This window comes from Eumetopias jubatus, unplaced genomic scaffold (genome assembly GCF_037043125.1).
Source record: "Eumetopias jubatus isolate StellerSeaLion01/CBP00866 unplaced genomic scaffold, mEumJub1_p1.0 scaffold_1, whole genome shotgun sequence".
Classification (NCBI taxonomy): domain Eukaryota; kingdom Metazoa; phylum Chordata; class Mammalia; order Carnivora; family Otariidae; genus Eumetopias; species Eumetopias jubatus.
The window spans coordinates 208,791,920-208,811,945 of NW_028274807.1; the positions used below are offsets into that span (position 1 = coordinate 208,791,920).

The following is a 20,026-nucleotide window of genomic DNA, read 5'->3' on the forward strand; positions in this document are numbered from 1 at the left end:
CCTGGCAAGCCTGGAAGGGTCTCAGCCCCTTTAGGAAGCCCCTGTCCCCCTCTGCCCCAACAGACCTTTCTTCACCCTTGGGCTTCGGCCAAGACAAAGAAAGCGGCTGCCCCTCTCCCTGCCAAAAAGGAGTTGTCCCCCGAAAAGATAGAAGGGGAGCCCCAAGCCCAGGGTCTTTCCTCCCACCAGCACTCCCCCCAAACTCTAATTTTATTCTCAGCTAGATTTTAATGCCCAGCCTCCTCTCTGCTCAGTTGGGAAGGCAACCCCCGCAAAAGAAGGCAAAGCCCTCCTCCCGCCTCTTGGCCAGGGGTTCAAGGCCAGGGTTGCTGGGGAGGGGCTGCCTGTTTTATTCACCCGGCAGCCTCCGCCCCCCTCCCCCCATCCTGGGCGCTCCTCCTCTGCTTAGCTGTCAGCTGTCCATCACCCTTTCTCCCCCCCCAATTTGTGCTTTTTTCTCTCAACACAAAAGTGGGGAGCCACCCCATTCATCCCCATATTTGTCCCTCTCATAACTTCTCCCCATCCAGGAGGAGCTCTCAGGCCTGGGGTGGGGCCCCGGGTGGGCACGGGGGCGATTCAACCTGTGTGCTGCGAAGGACGCGACTTCCTCTTGAACAGTGTGCTGTTGTAAACATATTTGAAAACTATTACCAATAAAGTTTTGTTTAAAAAAAAAGTGTCGCTGGTGTTCCCGACTTCGGTCACCCGCCCACATACCCCCAGGGGTTTGGAAAGAGAATTTCGGACCGCAACGTCCAGGCTGATCAGGATCTGGCCTGAAGTCCTTGTAAAACCGGGTTTGGCTGGAATTCCGCCACTACCCCGCCCCGCAGGAGAAGGGGGCGCCAAAGTGCCCTTTGACCCTGGATTCGGGGTTCCCGAATCTGCGGCGCGCCCCCTCGGCGTCCAGCCCTCGGCCGAGAGGGCGCTCTAGGGAGACGCTGGGGCCGGCGCGCCGGGAGGCCGAGCGGCGGCGGGGGCGGCCGTGGCAGGGGAGGGGTAAAGGGTGGGGGAAACCGTGCGCGCCCCCCTCCCCGCATCCTCGGCGCGGAGCGCGGGGCCAAGCGCGCCATTGGGGCGCGGGGGTGGCGACAGTCCGAGGGTCCCCGCGGCGCCCGGCAAGCGCAGCGGCCCGGCCCGCGGGCGGCGAGTTCCCGGTAAGTGCGGTCCCGAGAGCGGAGCGCGCCGGGGAGGCGTGGAGAGGGGGGCTGGGCGCCGGGGACGTCTGGGTCCCGCGCCCAATGGCTGGAGGGCGGCCGAGCGCCGCCCGCCCGCCCCGCCCGCCCCCTCTCCCCTCCCCCCCGGCGCTCCCCTCCCCCTCCCCCGCCCGCCGCTTTCCCCCGCCCCCGCCCCGGCGCCAACTCCACGGCGCCTCCTTAAAAAGCGCGCGGGAGTTGTAAGGGGGGGCCGGAGCGAGCCAGAGTGAGCGAGAGCGCAGGGTAAAGGGGGCGGGCGGGGGGCCCGGGCTCCACCTTAAAAGCGGGCGCGTGGGGGTGGGAGGGAGGAAGGCGGGCGGCGGGGAGGAGGGAGGGAGGGAAGGAAGGGGGGCCGGAGTGTCCCGGGCGCAGGGCGCGCGTGCGGCGGCGGCGGCGGCGGGGAGGGGCCGGCCGCGCCGCGCTCCCCTCCTCCCTCCTCGCATCCCCGGCCCCGCGCGCGCCCAGCAGAAGCGGGTCTGTGTGTGCGTGCGTGCGAGTGAGTGAGTGTGTGCATATTTTTTTCTCTCTTTTCTTTCTCTCTCACTGTTTTTTCTCTCTCGCGCTCCCTCTCTCTCGCTTTTTTTTTTTTTTTTTTTTTTTTGCAAAGAAACAGCAGCGCCGCCGCCGCTCCGCCGAGGCGCTGCGCCCCCCGGGGGGGGAGGCGGAGGAGGCGGGCAGCGGCGGAGGGAGGGGAGCCGGGGAGGGGGGCGCCGCGCTGGGAGGGAGGCAGCGCGCACGGTGCAGCCGGGCCGGGCGGGAGGCATGGCGGGGCCCCCGGCCCTACCCCCGCCGGAGACGGCGGCGGCCGCCACCACGGCGGCCGCTGCCTCGTCGTCCGCCGCTTCCCCGCACTACCAAGAGTGGATCCTGGACACCATCGACTCGCTGCGCTCGCGCAAGGCGCGGCCGGACCTGGAGCGCATCTGCCGGATGGTGCGGCGGCGGCACGGCCCGGAGCCGGAGCGCACGCGCGCCGAGCTCGAGAAACTGATCCAGCAGCGCGCCGTGCTCCGGGTCAGCTACAAGGGGAGCATCTCGTACCGCAACGCGGCGCGCGTCCAGCCGCCCCGGCGCGGAGCCACCCCGCCGGCCCCGCCGCGCGCCCCCCGCGGGGGCCCCGCCGCCGCCGCCGCCGCCGCCGCGCCGCCGCCCACGCCCGCCCCGCCGCCACCGCCCGCGCCCGTCGCCGCCACCGCCCCGGCCCGGGCGCCCCGCGCGGCCGCCGCTGCCGCCGCCACAGCGCCCCCCTCGCCCGGCCCCGCGCAGCCGGGCCCCCGCGCGCAGCGGGCCGCGCCCCTGGCCGCGCCGCCGCCCGCGCCCGCCGCTCCTCCGGCAGTGGCGCCCCCGGCCGGCCCGCGCCGCGCCCCCCCGCCCGCCGTCGCCGCCCGGGAGCCGCCGCTGCCGCCGCCGCCACAGCCGCCGGCGCCGCCACAGCAGCAGCCGCCGCCGCCGCCGCAGCCACAGCAGCCGCCGGAGGGGGGCGCGGCGCGGGCCGGCGGCCCGGCGCGGCCCGTGAGCCTGCGGGAAGTCGTGCGCTACCTCGGGGGCAGCGGCGGCGCCGGCGGCCGCCTGACCCGCGGCCGCGTGCAGGGGCTGCTGGAGGAAGAGGCGGCAGCGCGGGGCCGCCTGGAGCGCACCCGCCTCGGAGCGCTCGCGCTGCCCCGCGGGGACAGGCCCGGACGGGCGCCGCCGGCCGCCAGCGCCCGCGCGTCGCGGAGCAAGGTGAGCGCGCCGGGAAGGGCGGGGGGGTGCCGCGCGGTAGGCAGGTGCGGGCGAAGTTGGTGGCGGGGCGCGAGTCCCGGGAGGAACCGGGTGGCGGGCGGCCCTGGCTTTTCGTGTCTTTCCTGCGGGTTCGGCGCCTGGTGACCTTGGCAAGTGACTTAATCTTGCCGAGCCTCAGTTTCCTCCGCTTGTAAAACGGGACTTAATGGCAGTAGCGACCCCTTGAGGTTGTTGAGCGAGTTTAGTGAGATTTGGCTACCAAGGGCTCTGTTAACACAGAGCCTGGCACGGACTGAATGTGTAAAAGTTAGTCCGTGTTGGTATTAAAGGTGGGTGTTAAGCACACCACTCGTTCTTGGATCCGAGGGACTAGGCCCAGGGCCAGAACAGCTACTAACCTCCCCTGCCTCTCTCCCCGGCACCAGAGAGGTGGAGAAGAACGAGTGCTTGAGAAGGAAGAGGAGGAAGAAGATGACGAAGAGGAAGATGATGAAGACGATGTGTCTGAGGGCTCGGAGGTGCCTGAGGGTGACCGTCCAGCAGGTGCCCAGCACCACCAGCTTAATGGCGAGCGAGGCCCTCAGAGTGCCAAGGAGAGGGTCAAGGAGTGGACACCCTGTGGACCCCACCAGGGCCAGGATGAAAGCCGGGGGCCGGCACCAGGCAGTGGTACTCGCCAAGTGTTCTCCATGGCAGCCATGAATAAGGAAGGGGGATCAGGTAAGGATCTCTCTGAGTTGAGGGGGTGTTGCCTGGTGGGGAGGAACTGAGCCCCAAGACAAAGCCACAGGCATACGTGTTTTCTTTCCCAGCCTCTGCTGCCACTGGGCCAGACTCCCCATCCCCTGTGCCTTTGCCCCCAGGAAAACCAGCCCTACCAGGGGCTGATGGAACCCCCTTTGGCTGTCCGTAAGTTGGGGTTTTTGAGACATGGGGGTGTTGCCTGTGTGTGTGTGTGTGTGTGTGTGTAACAGAGTCAGAGGAGTATCGCTGCTCACTGGTTCCCTCTGTTGTGACACAGTTCTGGGCGCAAAGAGAAGCCGGCTGACCCTGTGGAGTGGACGGTGATGGATGTGGTTGAGTACTTCACTGAGGCCGGCTTCCCGGAGCAGGCAACAGCTTTCCAAGAGCAGGCGAGTTCCTAGCCCTCGGTGTACCCCTCTGTGCCGGGGCCTCAGTGGGGTTCTGCTCTGACCCTGCTCACTTGCTCTCTCTGTCCCACCCAGGAAATCGATGGCAAGTCTTTGCTGCTCATGCAGCGCACAGATGTGCTGACTGGCCTGTCCATCCGCCTGGGCCCAGCCCTGAAAATCTACGAGCACCACATCAAGGTGCTGCAGCAAGGCCACTTTGAGGATGACGACCCCGATGGCTTTCTAGGCTGAGCGCCCAGCCTCCCCTCTGCCCCAGCCCATTCCAGCCCCCATCTCACCCAAGACCCCCAGAGTCCAGGAGCTGGATGGGGACGCTCTCAGCCCTCCTAACAGATTCCAGTGAGGGGTATTCCTCCCTACTCATCTCTTCCCTGAGTTTCCCCAGCATAAACACATTTGGCCCCCAGCACATCCTGTACTCCATGACAGAGGAGTGTGGGGTGGGACAGGGCCTGCTCATTTCACCCCAGGAGGCCAGCCCTCCCCCCAAGTCTAGAACATTTTTGAAAAAACAAAAAAGCAAAAAACAAAAACGGGGGCTTCCTATCTCCCCTAGATCTTCTTCAGTTCAGCCAGATGTTTCCTATATAAATGTTTTGTTCTGCCTGTTCATTCTGGTGGGTGGCCTTTCCTCTCTCCCCCACCACCCATGCCCCATCCCTGTCTGCTCCTGGGAACAGCTGGGGTGGGGTCTCTGGGTCTTCCCTAACCCTCTCCTTTCTTTCTGTTGGTTGTTGCTCCAGCTGGCTGTATTGCTTTTTAATATTGCACCGAAGGTTTTTTAAATAAAGTTTTAAAAAAAAAAATGTCCAGGAGTTCAATTTTATGAATGGAATGGGGGGAGGGGCTTGAAGAGCTATCGGCCTCCCGGGAGAGTCTAGGGTTAAGACAAAATTGTTTGAGGAGGACAGGTAGTGCATGGGGCTGCCTGACAGCCAGCTGGGACAGGAAGTGCTTCAGGAGAGCACGAATATTTGCTTAGTTGGATCATCTCCCGATGCTCAGAACAGTGCCCAGGCACACAGTAGGTACTCAAATATTTGTTGAGTGCCCAGCAGCTAACTAGGCTTTATGAGCATTTTCTCGGTCGTTCTCTCTGCAGCCCCATAGGCAGAGAGCTCATAAAACACCACTTTCTGCAAGAGGCAACTGGCTCAGCACAGCAAAGATGCTTGCTCAGGGTCACACAGGGTGGGGTCAGACACCTGTCTGAGTTCTTTACCCAGAGTCTTTTTAAGTGTAATTAATGTATTTGGCTTCCTAGCTGGATGTCTGTCAGCCTTGGCATGCCACCAAGAATCTAGTCTATAACTATTGGGGGTCGGGTCTGTTCTGGACGCACGGTAGGGTCTTCAGGCCTCCTGGTCCTCGCCAACAAAAGGAACAGAAGGGATGAGATCATGGGACCGGCACGTTTTTCCAAGTGAAGATTTTCAGTATTGTTATCAGTTGAAACAGCTACTGACATCACAAGTCCCTACTAAGTTCTAATGCAGTTTCCCAACTCCATTAGAGTTCTAAAAAATATATATACAGGTTTTGGGGCCAGAGTCAGACTCCACGAGGCCTCGGCGTCCTCCCTTTATGTACCCGCGCCCCGGGTTTGGAGGCTCGGTAAAGACCCCTCTTCCCTAGGAAACCGCCTAGAAGAAAGGCACTGGCCCCCGGGCCGCACCCCAGGACAGGGCCGCGCCAGCACCGGCCCAGGTCGCTTCTCTCGGACGCGTCCCCCAAGCCAGGTTCCGGGAGCGCGCATGTGCGCGGGGCCCCGTGGGCGCGCAGCGCGGACCGGAGAGGCGCGCCCCTCCCGCGTGTTGAAATTCAAACGAGGCGAACTCCCTCCGTGCGGCGCCGCGCCGGCGGAGAGGTCGAGGCAGGGGCGAGTTGGAGGGGGGCCGCATTCCCAGTCCCCGCAAGTCCGAGGTTCCCCGGGGCGGGGTCGAACCCGCGGCCAACGTGAGCGGCGGAGGCTTAAAGAGCTGCGGTCCTCGCCTGCGACCCCACGATGGCTACCGAGCAGTGGTTCGTGGAGCCGCTCCCCCCGGGCCCGGGGGAAACACCGCCCCCGGACGACTTGGAACCTGGGGCGCAGCCCTGCGGAGACCCCTCCTGGTCGGCGTCCCCTGGCGGGCCTGGGGATCCACCGGAGGCAGAACCGGAGGACGTCCAGGGGCAGCTGCCGGAGGCCTCTACCGCTACTCCTTACCCAGAGCCTCTGGCCCCGAGCCCAGGGCCCGCCCCTCCTTGCTTACCCTTGGACACCATGTTCAGCCCCATCACCGAACAGCTCCGCTACCTGCTCAAGAAGGCAGATGATTTCCAGAGCTACTTGCTTTACAGGTGATGCTGGACGGGGTCCTAGGTCCCGAGAATGAGACTGAGGAGAGAGTAATAGGATAGGCAACACATGCTAGGTTCCCAAACTCAAAAGCATCAGGAGCCAGAGACAGTAAGTGAAGCTAGTTGATTGGGGATCCCATTTCGAAGAGTGATAAGAACTGTGTAGAAATTTGGGGTTAGGGAGCGCCTGCTATTATTTCCCCCCCGGGGGGTTGCCAATTCACAAGGACTTTTCTCCCACTTTTTAACTGTTGGCTTACATTTTGAACCCTGGGCAGGCTAAACAACCAATCTGGGCCAGATTTGGCCCAACCGGCTACCGGTGTGAGGAGAACCCCCACCACCACCACCACCAAAGGATAGTGTGATGCCCAGCCCAGGGGGAAAGGGACTGGAATTCTCACACTTCAGTATCCATTGGAATCCTCGGGGAGGCTGTTTAAACCCTAGATTTCTGGGCTCCACCCTACAGGAAATTTTGAGTGAAAGCCAGTTGTAGAACTCAGGTGTCAGCATCTTAACAAGTGTTCCCAATGGTTCTGATGCAAATGGTCCTGGAAGATACTGAGAAAGGCCTGGCACGGGGGCGGGGGGGGGGGGGAAGTTTTTAATAGGGGCTCCAGGCCAGAGGTCCAAGTCAGCAGTGAGTAGAATGGGAAACGGGGAGTGAGGGACCCCAGGTAAAGGCCCCCTTTTCCCTTTAGCAGGGACCGAGTGCAGAAGGGACAGATGGCAAAGGCCATGCCCACCTTCTTACAGATGTGTGAGCCCTACTTTCTCTACCTGGAGGCAGCTGCACGGAGTGTGCCCCCCATCTATGGAGCCCTGCAGGAGCTGGTCCGAAAGGGGGTGTGTGGAGCAGGTTTCCTAGACCCTATGCCCCTTTCTTCACCCCTCAGGAGTGGGAGATGATGGGGGGACGGCGATCCCGGCAGGCCAACTAATCTCATTATACTCCTTCTTCCATGCAGCTGTTGGAAATCTCCCAACAGCTGACCCTGCGCCTGGAACAGCTGGTCCTCATGTATGCCTCCTTCGGGTTCGTGGACCTGGAGGAGACTGACCCCCTAAGGTAAAAGGGTAGGAGACTGGAATGGGGGTGGGGAGAGGGTGGAGTCCAGAGCCCAGCCTCATTCCCCACTCTCCCATCTCCGCCAGTATCTCCTGTTTCTTCTGCGGGAGGTTCTCCATCAGCCCTTTTCATGAGGTGTCCATCTTCAGATACTGCGCCCCAGCCGCCTACACCGCCAGCCGCTTCCCCCGATACCTCTACAAGAAGATGCGTTGGAACCTGGAAACCACCCCAGAGCCCAGCAGCAGGGGGCAAGATTCCCATGTGGATTAGTGAGTCTCCTTATAGAACCAGAGTTCTTCCCTCTCTCTGCAGAATGCCAGTGTGGGCCTCTGAACCACCACCACCACCAAAGCATGGAAAGCCAAGCAGGAAACCAAAGATCTTTGAAAGGCCATCCCCACCTTTTAAAAAAAAAAAAAAAAAATTTTACCCTCCCATTAAAAGTCCTCATCTTAAACATAGGCTGACAGGGAGAAAAGGCCTCGGTGTTGAGCCACATCCCTACGTGAGAATTCGAGGGCAAATTCTGAGGAGTTCTCCCTCACCCCCAAAATCAAAGCCCTCAAAAGAAGAAGCTAGGAAACTGCTCATTCTTAACTGACAACCCCTCTCCCTCCCCTCCCAGCTACTTCCTGTGCTATCGAGATACATGGGAAGACACAGGCAAGAGTCCGGCCAATTCGTGCCCCCAGATCCAAAAGCTGTGGTCCATTGGACGATGGGTGCCGCTAGGACCTGCCGAGGATGACCTCTATTCATGGTAGGAGTTAGGGCGATGGCAAAGTGGGTTTGGGGCTTGGAGGGAGGGGCAGAACCCCACCAAAGACCATCCACCTCCCCCAACATTGTTTCCCTTGGTAATAAGGATAGCATTTTATTGTGCCCTGAAAAGTGCTTTATGCAGACTTGTGTAACAACCCATTGAGGTCTATACTTTAAGCCCCATTTTACAAAGAAGAAAACAGGTGCTCAGAGAGGTTAAGTTACCAGCCCAAGGACACACAGCTAGCTGGCTGATGGGCCAGGTCAGGGCTAGAGCTGTTCAGCCTCCCAAAGCCTCTAGGTTTCTCGTCAACAAGGAAACCACTTTACCCCCAGGGTTTTTCCCACCCCCAGCTGAAACAAAGCCTCTTTCAGCCACAGCCTCTCACTCGAGGGGAGGGGCTCCCGAGAAGCAGGGGGCGCTCACGTCCAGGCCTATCTGTCCCGGCCCCCAGGATTTTGTGCCCGCAGCCGCCTGGGGACTACCAGCAGCTGCTGACCATCGGCTTTGAGGAGCCCTCGCACATGCTGGCCACCGACCTGCTGGTGCAGATCCTCACGGGCCAGGCAGGCCCAGCCCGGCCCCCGAGCACGGCCGGGCCCGCGGCGTGGGCCGCGCAGGGGTCTTGAGCCTGGAGAGAGGGTGGGAGCTGGAGCTTGACAGTTCCGAACTCCAGGAGAGGGAGCAGGGGAGGGGCTCACTCGTTCTCCCAGTGCACCTCGGCCTCGCCTTCCAAGGGGACAGGCCGAGCTAGCCAGTCCGCACCGGGTCCGGCCCGGCCGCGGAGCCCTTCGCGTGGACACACCAGTTTTGCGTTAAATAAAAGAAAGAAAGAGGTCACAGGCTCAGCGTCCGCTCGCAGTGCCGCGCCCCACCCCGTGGGGCGAGGGAGCCCCGCCCACTCGCGCGGCCTTCTGGGAAATGTAGTCTTTGAAACAAAAACCAAAGTCCCTCGGCGGGTGGACAAGCGCTCAAGGCATGCGCAGAGGCGCACATGAAGCTAAAAGGGAAGTAGCTGTGCCTGTCAACAACCGGAACCCAAAAAACCGCAAGTTTTGGGTAGCCGGGAAATTCAACGCCCAATGGGGGAAGGGACCCCCGGAGCCACGCCCACTCTCGTATTTTGACCCGGAAGTGACTTCTTTTTACCGAAAAGACTATATTTCCCGACGTGCCCCAGAAAGGGCCGGGGGTCAGTTTCCTAAAGGCCAGAGTCAAATCTTCCTCTTCCAGCTTCTGGGTCATGGAGTGGGTAGGTCGTGTTACTACGCAGGGTGTCCGGGGCGCGCCGGATGGGAAAGCCGTAAGGAACTCCAGCTTGGGATCTCTAACCTTAACTCCGACCTTGGACTGGAAAGGAGACCCGGGTTGAGAGAGGTAAACTCACCTATTCAAAGCTACAGCGAGCAAGTGGAGGAGCTCGAACCTGAACCGGTCTTTCCGATTGCAGCTGGTCCCTTGCGTGAGGAAGGGTGTTCTTCCTGACCCGGCAGTCACTCATCCGCGAGTTACCCTCTTTAAGGCATGCCTTTTCGTTCCTTGTAGCATTTTTGGAGTCAGAGGAGAGACCTAACCTTTACGTTTTTGAGCAAAGCACTAACTTACCTAAAACTCCCTGGCACATTTAAGATGACAAAAACGAACGTGAGAGGTAAAATGAATCATCCGAATTGGACACCAAAACCCTTGATCTTTTGGGGGGCGGCGGCGGGGGGGGGTACAATTTCTGACTTCATCAAGATTGTTTAGTCTGAATGAGTTCAAGGGGATTCTGAAGCTTCCCAGTACGGTTTTAAGTTAGTCCCTGTGAGTTATACACGCGCGCACAGACACACACTGTTAAGACTCTTTCGCTTGGTCCAAACGTTTAAATTGAGCCACAAATGCAAGTCACATACGTAATTTCAAACATCCTAGTAACCACATTAAAAAAGGTAAGGTAAAAAATAAGATCAGGTTAATTTTAGTGATTTTTTTTAAGATTTTATTTATTCATTTGAGACACAGAGATACAGAGAGCATGAGCAGGGAGAGAGGCAGAGGGAGAAGGAGAAGCAGGCTCCCCGCTGAGCCAGGAGCCCGATGTGGGGCTCAATCCCAGGACCCTGGGATCATGACCTGAGCAGAAGGCTCAGATGCTTAACCATCTGAGCCACCCAGGCGCCCCAGTGATTTTTATTTAACCCAACATAGCAAAAATATTATTTCAACATATAATCAATGCAAGAAATTATTGAGATAGTTCTTTTTGGGTAGTCTTTGAAATCTGATGTCTTTCATACTTACAGCACATCTCAGTTCAGACCAGCCACACAGCTTTAGACAGTCTCAAGGCAAATCCACAGGCCACTTAAAACTAAAGGTTTCTGGGGGCGCCTGGGTGGCTCAGTCATTAAGCATCTGCCTTTAGCTCAAGTCATGATCCCGGGGTCCTGGTATCCAGCCCCTCATCTGGCTCCCTGCTCTGCGGGAAGCCGCCTTCTCCCTCTCCCACTCCCCCTGCTTGTGTTCCCTCTCTCGCTGTGTCTCTGTCAAATAAATAAAATATTTTTTAAAAATAAAAACAACAAAGGTTTCGTGCATGGTGGCAGTACTGGGAGAGGAAGGAAACAGGCTTGATTTCCTGAATCCTGTTGCTTGTGAACTCTCGATAACCATGATTCTCCAACTTTAGCATGGAATCATGTGGAGGGTCTGATTTTTAGTCTGGGATGGGGCCCAAGAATGCGTTTGTGAGGAGTTCCCAAGCCATCCTTGGGCTGCTGGTCCAAGCACTACACTGTGAGAACTGCTAGCATACATCTACCTACATGATGGATCTCAAACTTAGCTCCATGTGGGAAGCACCTGTAGAGCTTTAAAAAAATACTGAGGCCAAGCTCCCCGTCAGATTCTGATTTACTCAACATAAGGGTGCCTCAGGTGATTTTAATTTGCAGGAAAGGTTGAGAACCCAGGTCCACACTTTAGTAGTTCTGTCAACTCTACAGGCTTAGTTCTAAGCTCCCCTGCTGGGAATTAAGAATCAGCTCTGGCTGTTTCCATTTCCCACCTTGACAGTGCTGGATCTTTGCTTTCTCTGCAGAGTCACCATCAAGTATGCGCTCAGTGTGCGGATGCCGGGATCAGGTGGTTCGTTTTTGGACTGAGCTTCTCTTGGGGTCCAATGCTGTGTGAGCATTATTTCATTCTTCATTAGCTACTTGTCCTCCCTATGGAGAATCAAGCCTGTTGCTAGACCCAGGGCATAAAGAGTTGGACAAATCCAAGCGTTGAAACAATGATTCTAAAACATTCCTGGGTCTTTTCTGGGTCTCAGTGCCCCAAGAAGCTGGTACCCTAAAAACCACAGAATAAAACTGCATAGATACACTTAATTCAACTTAGGGTGTTCACAGACTCTCTTGAACCCCATGAAAGGGGCGCTTGAACCTCGGCTTGGGAGAGAAATTAAGGCGGGCTTGACAATTGACAGCTACGAGCTTTATTGCAAACAGGTGCTGCTTGTTGCACCTCCTGTGCCCCACCCCCAATTTAAAAAGTTTTCTAAATAGTCACATTTTTAAAATATTTTATTTATTTGAGAGAGAGAACACAAGCAGGCTCCCTGCTGAGCAGGGAGCCCAATGTGGGGCTCCATCCCAGGACCCTGGGATCATGACCTGAGCCGAAGGCAGACACTTAACAGACTGAGCCACCCAGGCGCTCCAAAAGTCACGTTTAAAGTTCAGTAGGTTTCTCTTTTATTTTTTTTAAAGATTTTATTTGAGAGTGTGTGCAGGGGGAGGGGCAGGGGGAGATGAAGACTCCCATGTCTAGTGGGAAGGCAGACACGGGGCTCGATCCCCAGACCGCAGATCATAACCTGAACCTAAGACGCTTAACTGTCTGAACCCCCCGCGGTCCCCTAGATTTCTCTTTTAAAGGCTGGGTTCCCCCTCACCTCCCCCCCCACCCCGTGCTTTTGGAAATCAGAAGCTCTGGTGCCACTGAGTTCACTCATTGGTAGTACTGCTGATATGGAGGAACACTTACCTGCCCGTTGAAACAAGGCATTTTAAAGCACACCCCATTTCTCTCTTTAATATCTGTCTGGGGTCGATAAGGCATGTGAAGTTTGCAATAGCTGGACAGATTATAAATGGCCTTGTATGCCCTGCTAAGAAGCTTGTACCCTTCACCACCACCACCCCGTTTTTGGTAGCTATTGTTTACGTCCCCAGGGCAGGAACAACCTCTTATCACCTCCGTCTAGCCAGCGCCCAGCTCCGGGCATGCAGTTGGCACCAATAAAATGTTGACGATGTCTGGAAAAAGGAAGGGCGTGAGCTCATTTGTCCGAGCGCCGCAGTTCGCGCCCGCGCCGCCAGGGGGCACCAAGACCCGGGCCGGGCCAGGAGAGACCAGCAGCCCCAGAACAGGACGCTAAGGGGTACGTTCTGTATTCCGGCCCGCGCCTCCTGCAGCTTTCTCAGGCCTTCCTCCGCCAGGCGCGCTCCCGCCCCAGCCCAGACGAAGGGACCCAGAGGAAAACAGCCTGAACTGCCCAGAAAGAAGGGGCTTTATTGGGGAGTGAGGGTAGCCGAGGCGGAGACCCTGGCCCTCTAATCGCAAAGGCCAGAGGGAGAGGCCAGTTGGGTTTGCAGTTAGGAGAAGGGCGGAACAGTTTCACTGGCGGTTTGAGAGTGGTAGTGTTTCCCAGTGGGGACTAACAGTTTTATAGAAGAGACTGGTCAATTTCACAGTCAGGTTCAAGGAGGAGCTGGTCGATTTCATCTTCCCCAGCGCAGACGGCTGGCCCTCTTCCAGGCCTTCAGTGGATTCCGAGAGCACTCCTGGGCACCCCTACCAGTTTCCTCTGATATGCATTTTACCTCTGGCAGGGGGTCCCAGCCTGCTGGAACCTCAAGGCTTCCGCTCCTCCTGGGGAGAGGAGGCCAGACGGAAGGCTGACTTTAAGGACCCGCGCACCGCAGGAGCCACACCCAGGCACAGGGTGGGGCGGTTTGGGCCCCGGAACTACCGCATCTTTGTCACCCCCGGGCCGTGCCCAGAACTTTGTGTCCTAGCCCAGAGTGACTTCCCAGGGGACGCGGGGGTGCACGTTCCCTGGCCCAGCACCCTGGCGCCCGAGGAGGAGGGGGGGGAGGGACGAGCGACTAGCGCTTGAGGCAAGAGGGGGAAAGGGGCTCCCACCTGCTCCAAGCCGCTCTCAGACGCCTTTCTGCGGGGAGGCCAGGTCACCGCCAGCTTTCCGTCGCCCCTGCTCGCTGCGGGGGAAGGGGTGCTCAGCCGGGGTTGCCCCTCCTGTCACCAGCTGGAGGCGGCCAGGACCAGGGAGGCCAGCCGCGCCCCTTAAACACACAGGCGTTTACCCTGCTTCCCATCGAAGCCTCCATTCTGAAGGAGGGAGCAACCTGAAGGAGGAGGGAGGCGAACCCAGAGTGGGGAGATGGAAACTCGTAAATTCAGAGGGAGGATCCAGGAGTGCCAGAACCCAAGCAGGGTTCCCTGGAATCCGATAAAGACACCTAGAATCCTCCTCCCTTTCTCACCAAGAGCCTAGGTGAGGTGGATTTGGGAGTCGACCATTCCGAGTTCGGGGTGGAGCACAGGGAGTGGGCAGCCCTGAAGCGGTGGGCAGGGTACAGAGAGTTGGGGGGGTGTCCCAGGAGTCTGGGAGCCCTGAGGGGGTACCTGAGGGCCAGAAGAGAGGCCACTGGAGTTGGGCAGTCGGTGAGGGCGGCTGGAGCCCTGACAGACCCAGCGTCAGGGCGCGCGTGGCTTACCCGTGAGGCTCGGCGCGGGCTCCTTGAACTCGGCGGTGCCATAGACGCTGAGCCGCTGGCGCTGCAGCTCCCGCTCGCGCTCACGCACCTCGCGCACCTCCTGCTCCAGCAGCGACGGCGCGACCCGCGGCGGTGCGCGGGCCAGCACCGGGCACCGACCCTGCACGGCCAAGCGCGGCCGACCTCCAGGATCGGGCAGCCCCTGCGGGTCCGCGCCGCCTTCAGCCGCCGACGAGGAGCCGCGTCCCCCGGCGGCCTCAAAGAATCGCTTGAGCTCGCCCAGCGGCGGCGGCGGCGGCGGCCGGGCGCACAGCTCTGGGGCTGCGGGGCGCGCCAGCGCCGCCTGACGGTGGGCCTCCCGCTCGATGTCTCGCTGCATCTGCGCGCCCGCCCGCGCGCGCTCCAGGGCGCGCGGGAGCGCGGGGCCGGGGCTGGGCAGGCTGAGCACAGACCGCACGCGCAGCTCGACGAGTTCTCGGCCTGCACCGCCAGGGCTCAGGCCTCGGCTCCGGCGCAGGCTCTCCTCGCGTTCGCAGCTGCGGCGGATTTCTCGTTCGATGGGCGTCTCCATGAACGGGCTCCTCGGGGGCCTGCCGGGGGGGGGGGGTCTTCGGGCCCAGTAGAAAATGCTGCAGGGGGCCTTCGGAATCTGACCCCGAGGAGAAGGTCTCGGGATCCGGAAGAGGAGACTGCTTCAGGAACCCCGTGCTTCGCGCTTTAAGACGGCTTGGGGTCGTGGTTGCCGGGCCGGAGACTCTCAAAAGCCCCAGCTGCAGACGGCCCGGGGCGTTCTGCGTCTAGCCCCGCTGATGGCCCAAGGACTTCGCTCTCTTGCTCAGGGGTCTCCGCGCCCTGCTCTGCAGAGGGCACGGAGACCTTGCCTCCTGGCCTGGGGACCTCAGCGTCCTGCTCTGCGGCAGGCCCTGGGACTTCGCTGACCCGGGGGTCTCGGGGCCCCGCTCTTCGGACGACCCCAGGGCTCCGCTCTCTGGCCCGGGGCCCTCGGTGTACAGGGCTGAGAGCAGCTCGGAAGACTTAGTTTCCAGAGCCGGAGTTTTGATGCCCAGAGCTGAGACCACGGTGCCCTGCGCGGCACCTGTGGCACAGTCACCGCCGGCGGGTTCCAAGGCGTCGCCTACCTCGGCCGTTTCTCTGACCCGCCCCTGGCCTCCAAGAACGGCCCCCCGGGGCAGGGCCGGGCACCTCCCCCTGCACCTGCAGGGAAGACTACGGCCCCGCCCTGGCACCGCCCTCGGGGCGGGGAGGGGAGGGGGGAACCTCGGCAGGGCACCGCATTTCGTGCTCTGACGCGCCTCAGGTCAGCTCGGGGCACCAGACTTCTTGTAAGAGGTTTTCCCTGGACTCGGCCCGCCAGCTGGGAGACAAGTCTGGGTGCCGTTCAACTCTCGGGGTGCCACCCTGGCACCTTTTCGCTCCTACGTCCCCGGCATTCCCAGGAGGCTTGACCCCAACTGTGCCTCGGGCTGGGCCTTTGAACCACTGGCCCTCTGGTGCTGGTGTCCTCCAAAGCCATCTTTCCGGGGCCTCGCTAGCCCCGCCCAGGCCGGCGGGCCGCAACGCCCCTGGCCTCGGGGCTGTTCAGCCCCTTTCCACCCCTGCAGCGTACGGCTCAGACTGGAGGGGGCGCCAGGAGCCCTCTCCTGGCGCGCCCCAGGCTCCCTCCGGGTTTCTGGGCTCAGCGAGGCCTTTTCCGCGAGGTGTGCCACTGCCCTCGTCAAGCTCAGAGGTTGCTTTCCCTTCACCCCTCCCGGAAAAGTCAGCGAGGCGTCCGCGGCCAAGTGCACTTCCAGATTGAGGGAAGAGGGAGGGACGGACACAACGCGCCCAGAGCTTAGCGGAGCAGCTGCGGTTGAGAGGCGGTCACCTTGGGCTCAGGCGGCTGGAAAGGCCCCGGAGAGGTATCCAGGCTTGCGGTATGGAGCAGCTCCCCATAGCTGGCGCCAGACTGTGGCGTTCAACGGCAGGACCGACGCCCCTAAAAGACAATTTCCACTCTTCCCCCAGGCTCTCTCCAAATCTGCCCTCTGGCCCCACTCCACTATTCTGGAGTGACCAGGAAGAAAGATATAGTTACCTAGAGAAAGGGGGAGCGCTAAACAGCCTCCGGAATAATCCAACTCTCTGGTCACTCCTTCCCCCAGTTCTCTGCCCACCCTGGTGACTTCCCTCCTTCCCACCCTCTCCTTCTACTCTCCCTGAGTAGGGAGAAGCAGTCTCCTTGCTGAGCAGGGAGAGGATCCCCATGCAGGACTCGATCCCAGGACTCGGGGATCATGACCTTAGCCGGAGGCAGATGCTTACCGACTGAGCCACCCAGGTGTCCCCCAACCTCATACTTTAAATGCCATCTTTGTGCTGGTGTCTCTTAAATTTATATCGCTACCTCTGACTTCTCCTCTGGGTTTTGGACTTATCTTCAACACTCTTCAGTGTAATAGATGTCAAACTGAACACTTTCAAAACTGAACTCTCGGATCCCCCCAGCTCTACTCCCCACTATGTGTGGCAACTTGTCCATTCTGTTTTTCATGCCCCAAACCTGGGAATCTACCTCAACCTCTCTCTCAGCCCTGCTCCAGTCCATCCATATGTTGGATTGCTGTTGGATCTGCAGGCTCTGCCCCCCCAAAACATATTCTGAATTTGTTCACGTCTCTCCACCCTCATCCCAGCCACTTCACTGTCCCTCCAATGGCTCCCCACCACACTCAGAAGAAAAATCCAAATTCCCTCCTCTGACCCAGAAGGTCCTGCCCACTTCTCAGATCTCATCTTCTGACACTCCCTCTCTCACTCCTCCATTCCAGCTTTTGTGCTTCCCTCAAACCCCCCAAGTGCACTCTTACCTCAGGGCCTTTGCATTTACTTGCCTTTTTCCCTGCTTGGAAGGACTCATCACATGGCTGGCCTCTGCTATGCAGTTCTCAACTCAAATATCACTTCTTTAGACAAATAGTCCCTGATCACCCAGCCTGCATCACACATAGCCCTTCTCCATAACCCTAACCCTGCTGCTATTGGCTGTAACTCGCCCTCTAGAGCAGTTATCACTAATTGCCTTTATTTGTATATTATCTCTCTCCTCACCACCACCAAAAGTGAGCTGCCTTACAGCATTTTCTGTTTGGTCACACGTAGACCCAACTACCCCATGCCTAGAACAGTGCCTGATATATAACAGTCACTTAAGAATTATTTAATGATATGTACGAGGCACCTACCCCAGTGCTGGGAATAAAGAAACAAATCAGACTTGGAAGGTGCAGTTGAGTTTGGGAGACAGACACAATTATAAATAGAACAGTCTTGCCTCGAAGTAGAATACAGGACAAAAGTACAAAGGGAAGCCTACATACCATACATCTAAATATTTAACAGTTGTAAAACTAAATAAATTACAAACAATTAAATTCAAACAAATAAATACAAACAATTAAATACATTCTCAGGGCACCTGGGTGGTGCAGTCAGTTGAGCCTTCAACTCTTGATTTTGGCTCAGGTCATGATTTCAGAGTTTGAGATGGAGCCCCACGTCAGCCTCTGTGTTCAGCACAGAGCCTGCTTGGGATTCTCTCTCCTTCTCCCTCTGCTCCTCCCCCTTGTGTGCGCGCTCTCTCTCTCAAATAAATAAATAGATCTTTTTAAAAAATACACCCTCTCCTCCAAAAGGTAGAAACAACCCAAATGTCAATCAACACATGAATAGATAAATAAAATGTGGTAAATCCATACAATGGAATATTATTCAGGGGCCCTGGATGGCTCAGTGGGTGGAACATGCAACTCTTGATCTCGGGGTTGTGAGTTCAAATCCCCACGTTGGGTGTGGAGATTACCTAAAAAAATAAAATCTTAAAAAATAGGAATATTATTCAGCCATAAAAAGAATGAAACACTGACACACACTACATTGTGGATGGATCTTAAAAACATTATGCTGAGTTAGGGCGCCTGGGTGCCTCAGTCTGTTGAGTGTCTGCCTTCAGCAAAGGTCGTGATCTCACGGTCCTGGGATTTAGCCCTGTGTCAGGCTCCTTTGCTCAGCGGGGAGTCTGCTTCTCCCTCTGCCTCTGCCCCTCCTCCTGCTCATGCTCTCTCTCTCTCTCTCTTTCTCTCTCTCTCTCTCTCTCTCTCTCTCTCTCGCGCGCGCGCGCTTTCTCTCAAATAAATGAATCTTAAAAAAAAAAAGCATTGTGCTGAGTGAAAGAAATCAGACATACAAAAGGCCACATAGTATATGATTCCATTTATATGAAATGTCCAGAGTAGGTAAATCTACAGAGACAGACTGGTGGTTGCCAGCGGCTGGGGGAGAGGAAATCAGAAGAGATTGTGAATGGGCATGGGGTCTCCTTTCGGGGTGATGGAGATATTCCGGTACCAGACAGAGGGGATGGCCGCACAACACCATGAATGTACTAAATGCCACTAATGGTAAATTTTATATGTATTTTACTACGATTAAAAACTGATTTAAAAAGTATGTTCTGGGGCGCCTGGGTGGCTCAGTCGTTAAGCGTCTGCTTTCGGCTCAGGTCATGGTCCCAGGGTCCTGGGATCGAGCCCCGCATCGGGCTCCCTGCTCGGCGGGGAGCCTGCTTCTCCCTCTCCCACTCCCCCTGCTTGTGTTCCCTCTCTCGCTGTGTCTCTCTCTGTCAAATAAATAAATAAAATCTTAAAAAAAAAAAAAAAAGTATGTTCTTTCCTCCTATCATGGCAAATGTACTTTCAGAATGACTTAGAAGGCCAGGTTCAAATGAAAACATTTGAATCCCTAGGAGTCTTGTACTAAGAATGTGGGGCTCAGGGAGACCTCAGCTCTCAGCCTGGCCCCCTTGACTTCCCACCTTCAACTCTCTCCTGCATAGCAAGGAGCCTTGTGCCTGCACCTGGGGACCCTGTGCCGCGTGTCCAAGCTTGATCCTCACCCCTCTGTCAATCGCTGCGCTTGACCACTTGTCAGGCTGGAGGTAGTGGGGTGAGGCGCACCCTGGCCGCATGGTGGGCATTCAGGAAGCACCTAGGCCTTATTGGTGAGCACAGGACCATTTGGGCAGGGAATTCTGGGGTCTGAGTACCCCAGGTAAGATGTAAAAGAGGGAGGGAGGAGTTAGGTAGGCACGGTCCCTTGGTCACATGGGGAGGGTCCTAGCAGGGGCAAGGTCCCTTCTCACTGAGGTTCATGTCAAATTGCACAGCGGGACCAGGACTGGGATGGGGGAAGGACTGGGGGCTGTGGGAGACTAGCCTGGAAAGTAAGAGATGATTTCCCCCAAATGGCAAAGGGTAAATGAGGCGTGCTGTCACCTGAGAAACAGGATGCTGGCCCTTTAAGAAGAGGATGGGGAGGATAGAACAAGGACCCTGGAGATTTGGGTAGGAAGTTCTCTGGACCTTCCTCACCACTGCCCCACCCCTAACTCTTATAGCCTCTGAGGCGGGTCGGGGTCCTGGAGGCCACTTGATCTAATTCTCCCATTTCACAAAGGGCAAACCACGGCCTAGAAACCTGGGGCAAGTCATCCACAGTTACCCAGGGACCAGACCTCCTGGTTCCCGTGGTGCTCAGCCTCTGGTCTCCAGAATCCCTTAGTTGGATCAGTGCTTCCCTCCCCACCCGACAGCCAGGGTCAAGAAGGGAGGGCAGTAGTTTATAAGAGTATCGCACGCGTGTAATGTGCCACGTTGGTGACCCTTGGTGGGCAGCTGGACTTGAGAGGCATCTGGGGTGCCAAGGACAGGTGCCATTCTCTGGAGGGGTCAGTGACTCCCCATTCTCACCCACACACTGCACCATGCATGTGAATGTGTTTGCGGTGAGGCAGCCAAGTGCGGCAAGGAGGCCAGTGGCTGGTAAATAATTTATCAGGACAGCTGATAGTACCTCCCCAGAACTGCCCGCCAGCCCCCAACCCCCCTCGAGCCTCGTGCTTGCGCCTCCTGCCTCCTGGCCCAAACCAG

At 58.1% G+C, this 20,026-nt stretch overlaps 3 protein-coding genes across 4 annotated transcripts; 2 read left to right on the top strand and 1 right to left on the bottom strand.

The window, feature by feature from the left end:
• The first annotated feature begins 1,897 nt into the window (after nucleotides 1-1,897).
• SAMD1 (sterile alpha motif domain containing 1) lies at nucleotides 1,898-4,875 on the top strand. The gene is made up of 5 exons (XM_088016903.1): nucleotides 1,898-2,921; nucleotides 3,347-3,641; nucleotides 3,734-3,830; nucleotides 3,943-4,054; nucleotides 4,148-4,875. The coding sequence occupies exons 1-5, from the start codon at nucleotides 1,962-1,964 to the stop codon at nucleotides 4,304-4,306; spliced, it is 1,623 nt and encodes a 540-aa protein (XP_087873029.1). The 5' UTR covers nucleotides 1,898-1,961; the 3' UTR covers nucleotides 4,307-4,875.
• Nucleotides 4,876-6,080: 1,205 nt separating this feature from the next.
• On the top strand, nucleotides 6,081-8,882 carry CUNH19orf67 (chromosome unknown C19orf67 homolog). Its single transcript, XM_028088687.1, has 6 exons — nucleotides 6,081-6,415; nucleotides 7,120-7,264; nucleotides 7,387-7,487; nucleotides 7,574-7,759; nucleotides 8,116-8,250; nucleotides 8,708-8,882. Exons 1-6 carry the CDS (start codon nucleotides 6,081-6,083, stop codon nucleotides 8,880-8,882), a joined length of 1,077 nt encoding a protein of 358 aa, XP_027944488.1.
• Nucleotides 8,883-11,807: 2,925 nt separating this feature from the next.
• Nucleotides 11,808-15,269, bottom strand: MISP3 (MISP family member 3). Of its 2 annotated transcripts, none has more exons than XM_028088983.2 (3): nucleotides 14,043-15,262; nucleotides 13,450-13,523; nucleotides 11,808-13,176 (listed from the first exon to the last, which is right to left on the bottom strand). In XM_028088983.2, the coding sequence occupies exons 1-3, from the start codon at nucleotides 14,611-14,613 to the stop codon at nucleotides 13,159-13,161; spliced, it is 663 nt and encodes a 220-aa protein (XP_027944784.1). In that variant the 5' UTR covers nucleotides 14,614-15,262; the 3' UTR covers nucleotides 11,808-13,158. The 2 variants fall into 2 exon arrangements, 1 of the variants encoding a protein (XP_027944784.1); XR_003606953.2 differs by having other exon boundaries at nucleotides 13,152-13,176; nucleotides 13,450-13,670; nucleotides 14,043-15,269.
• Between the last annotated feature and the right edge of the window lie 4,757 nt (nucleotides 15,270-20,026).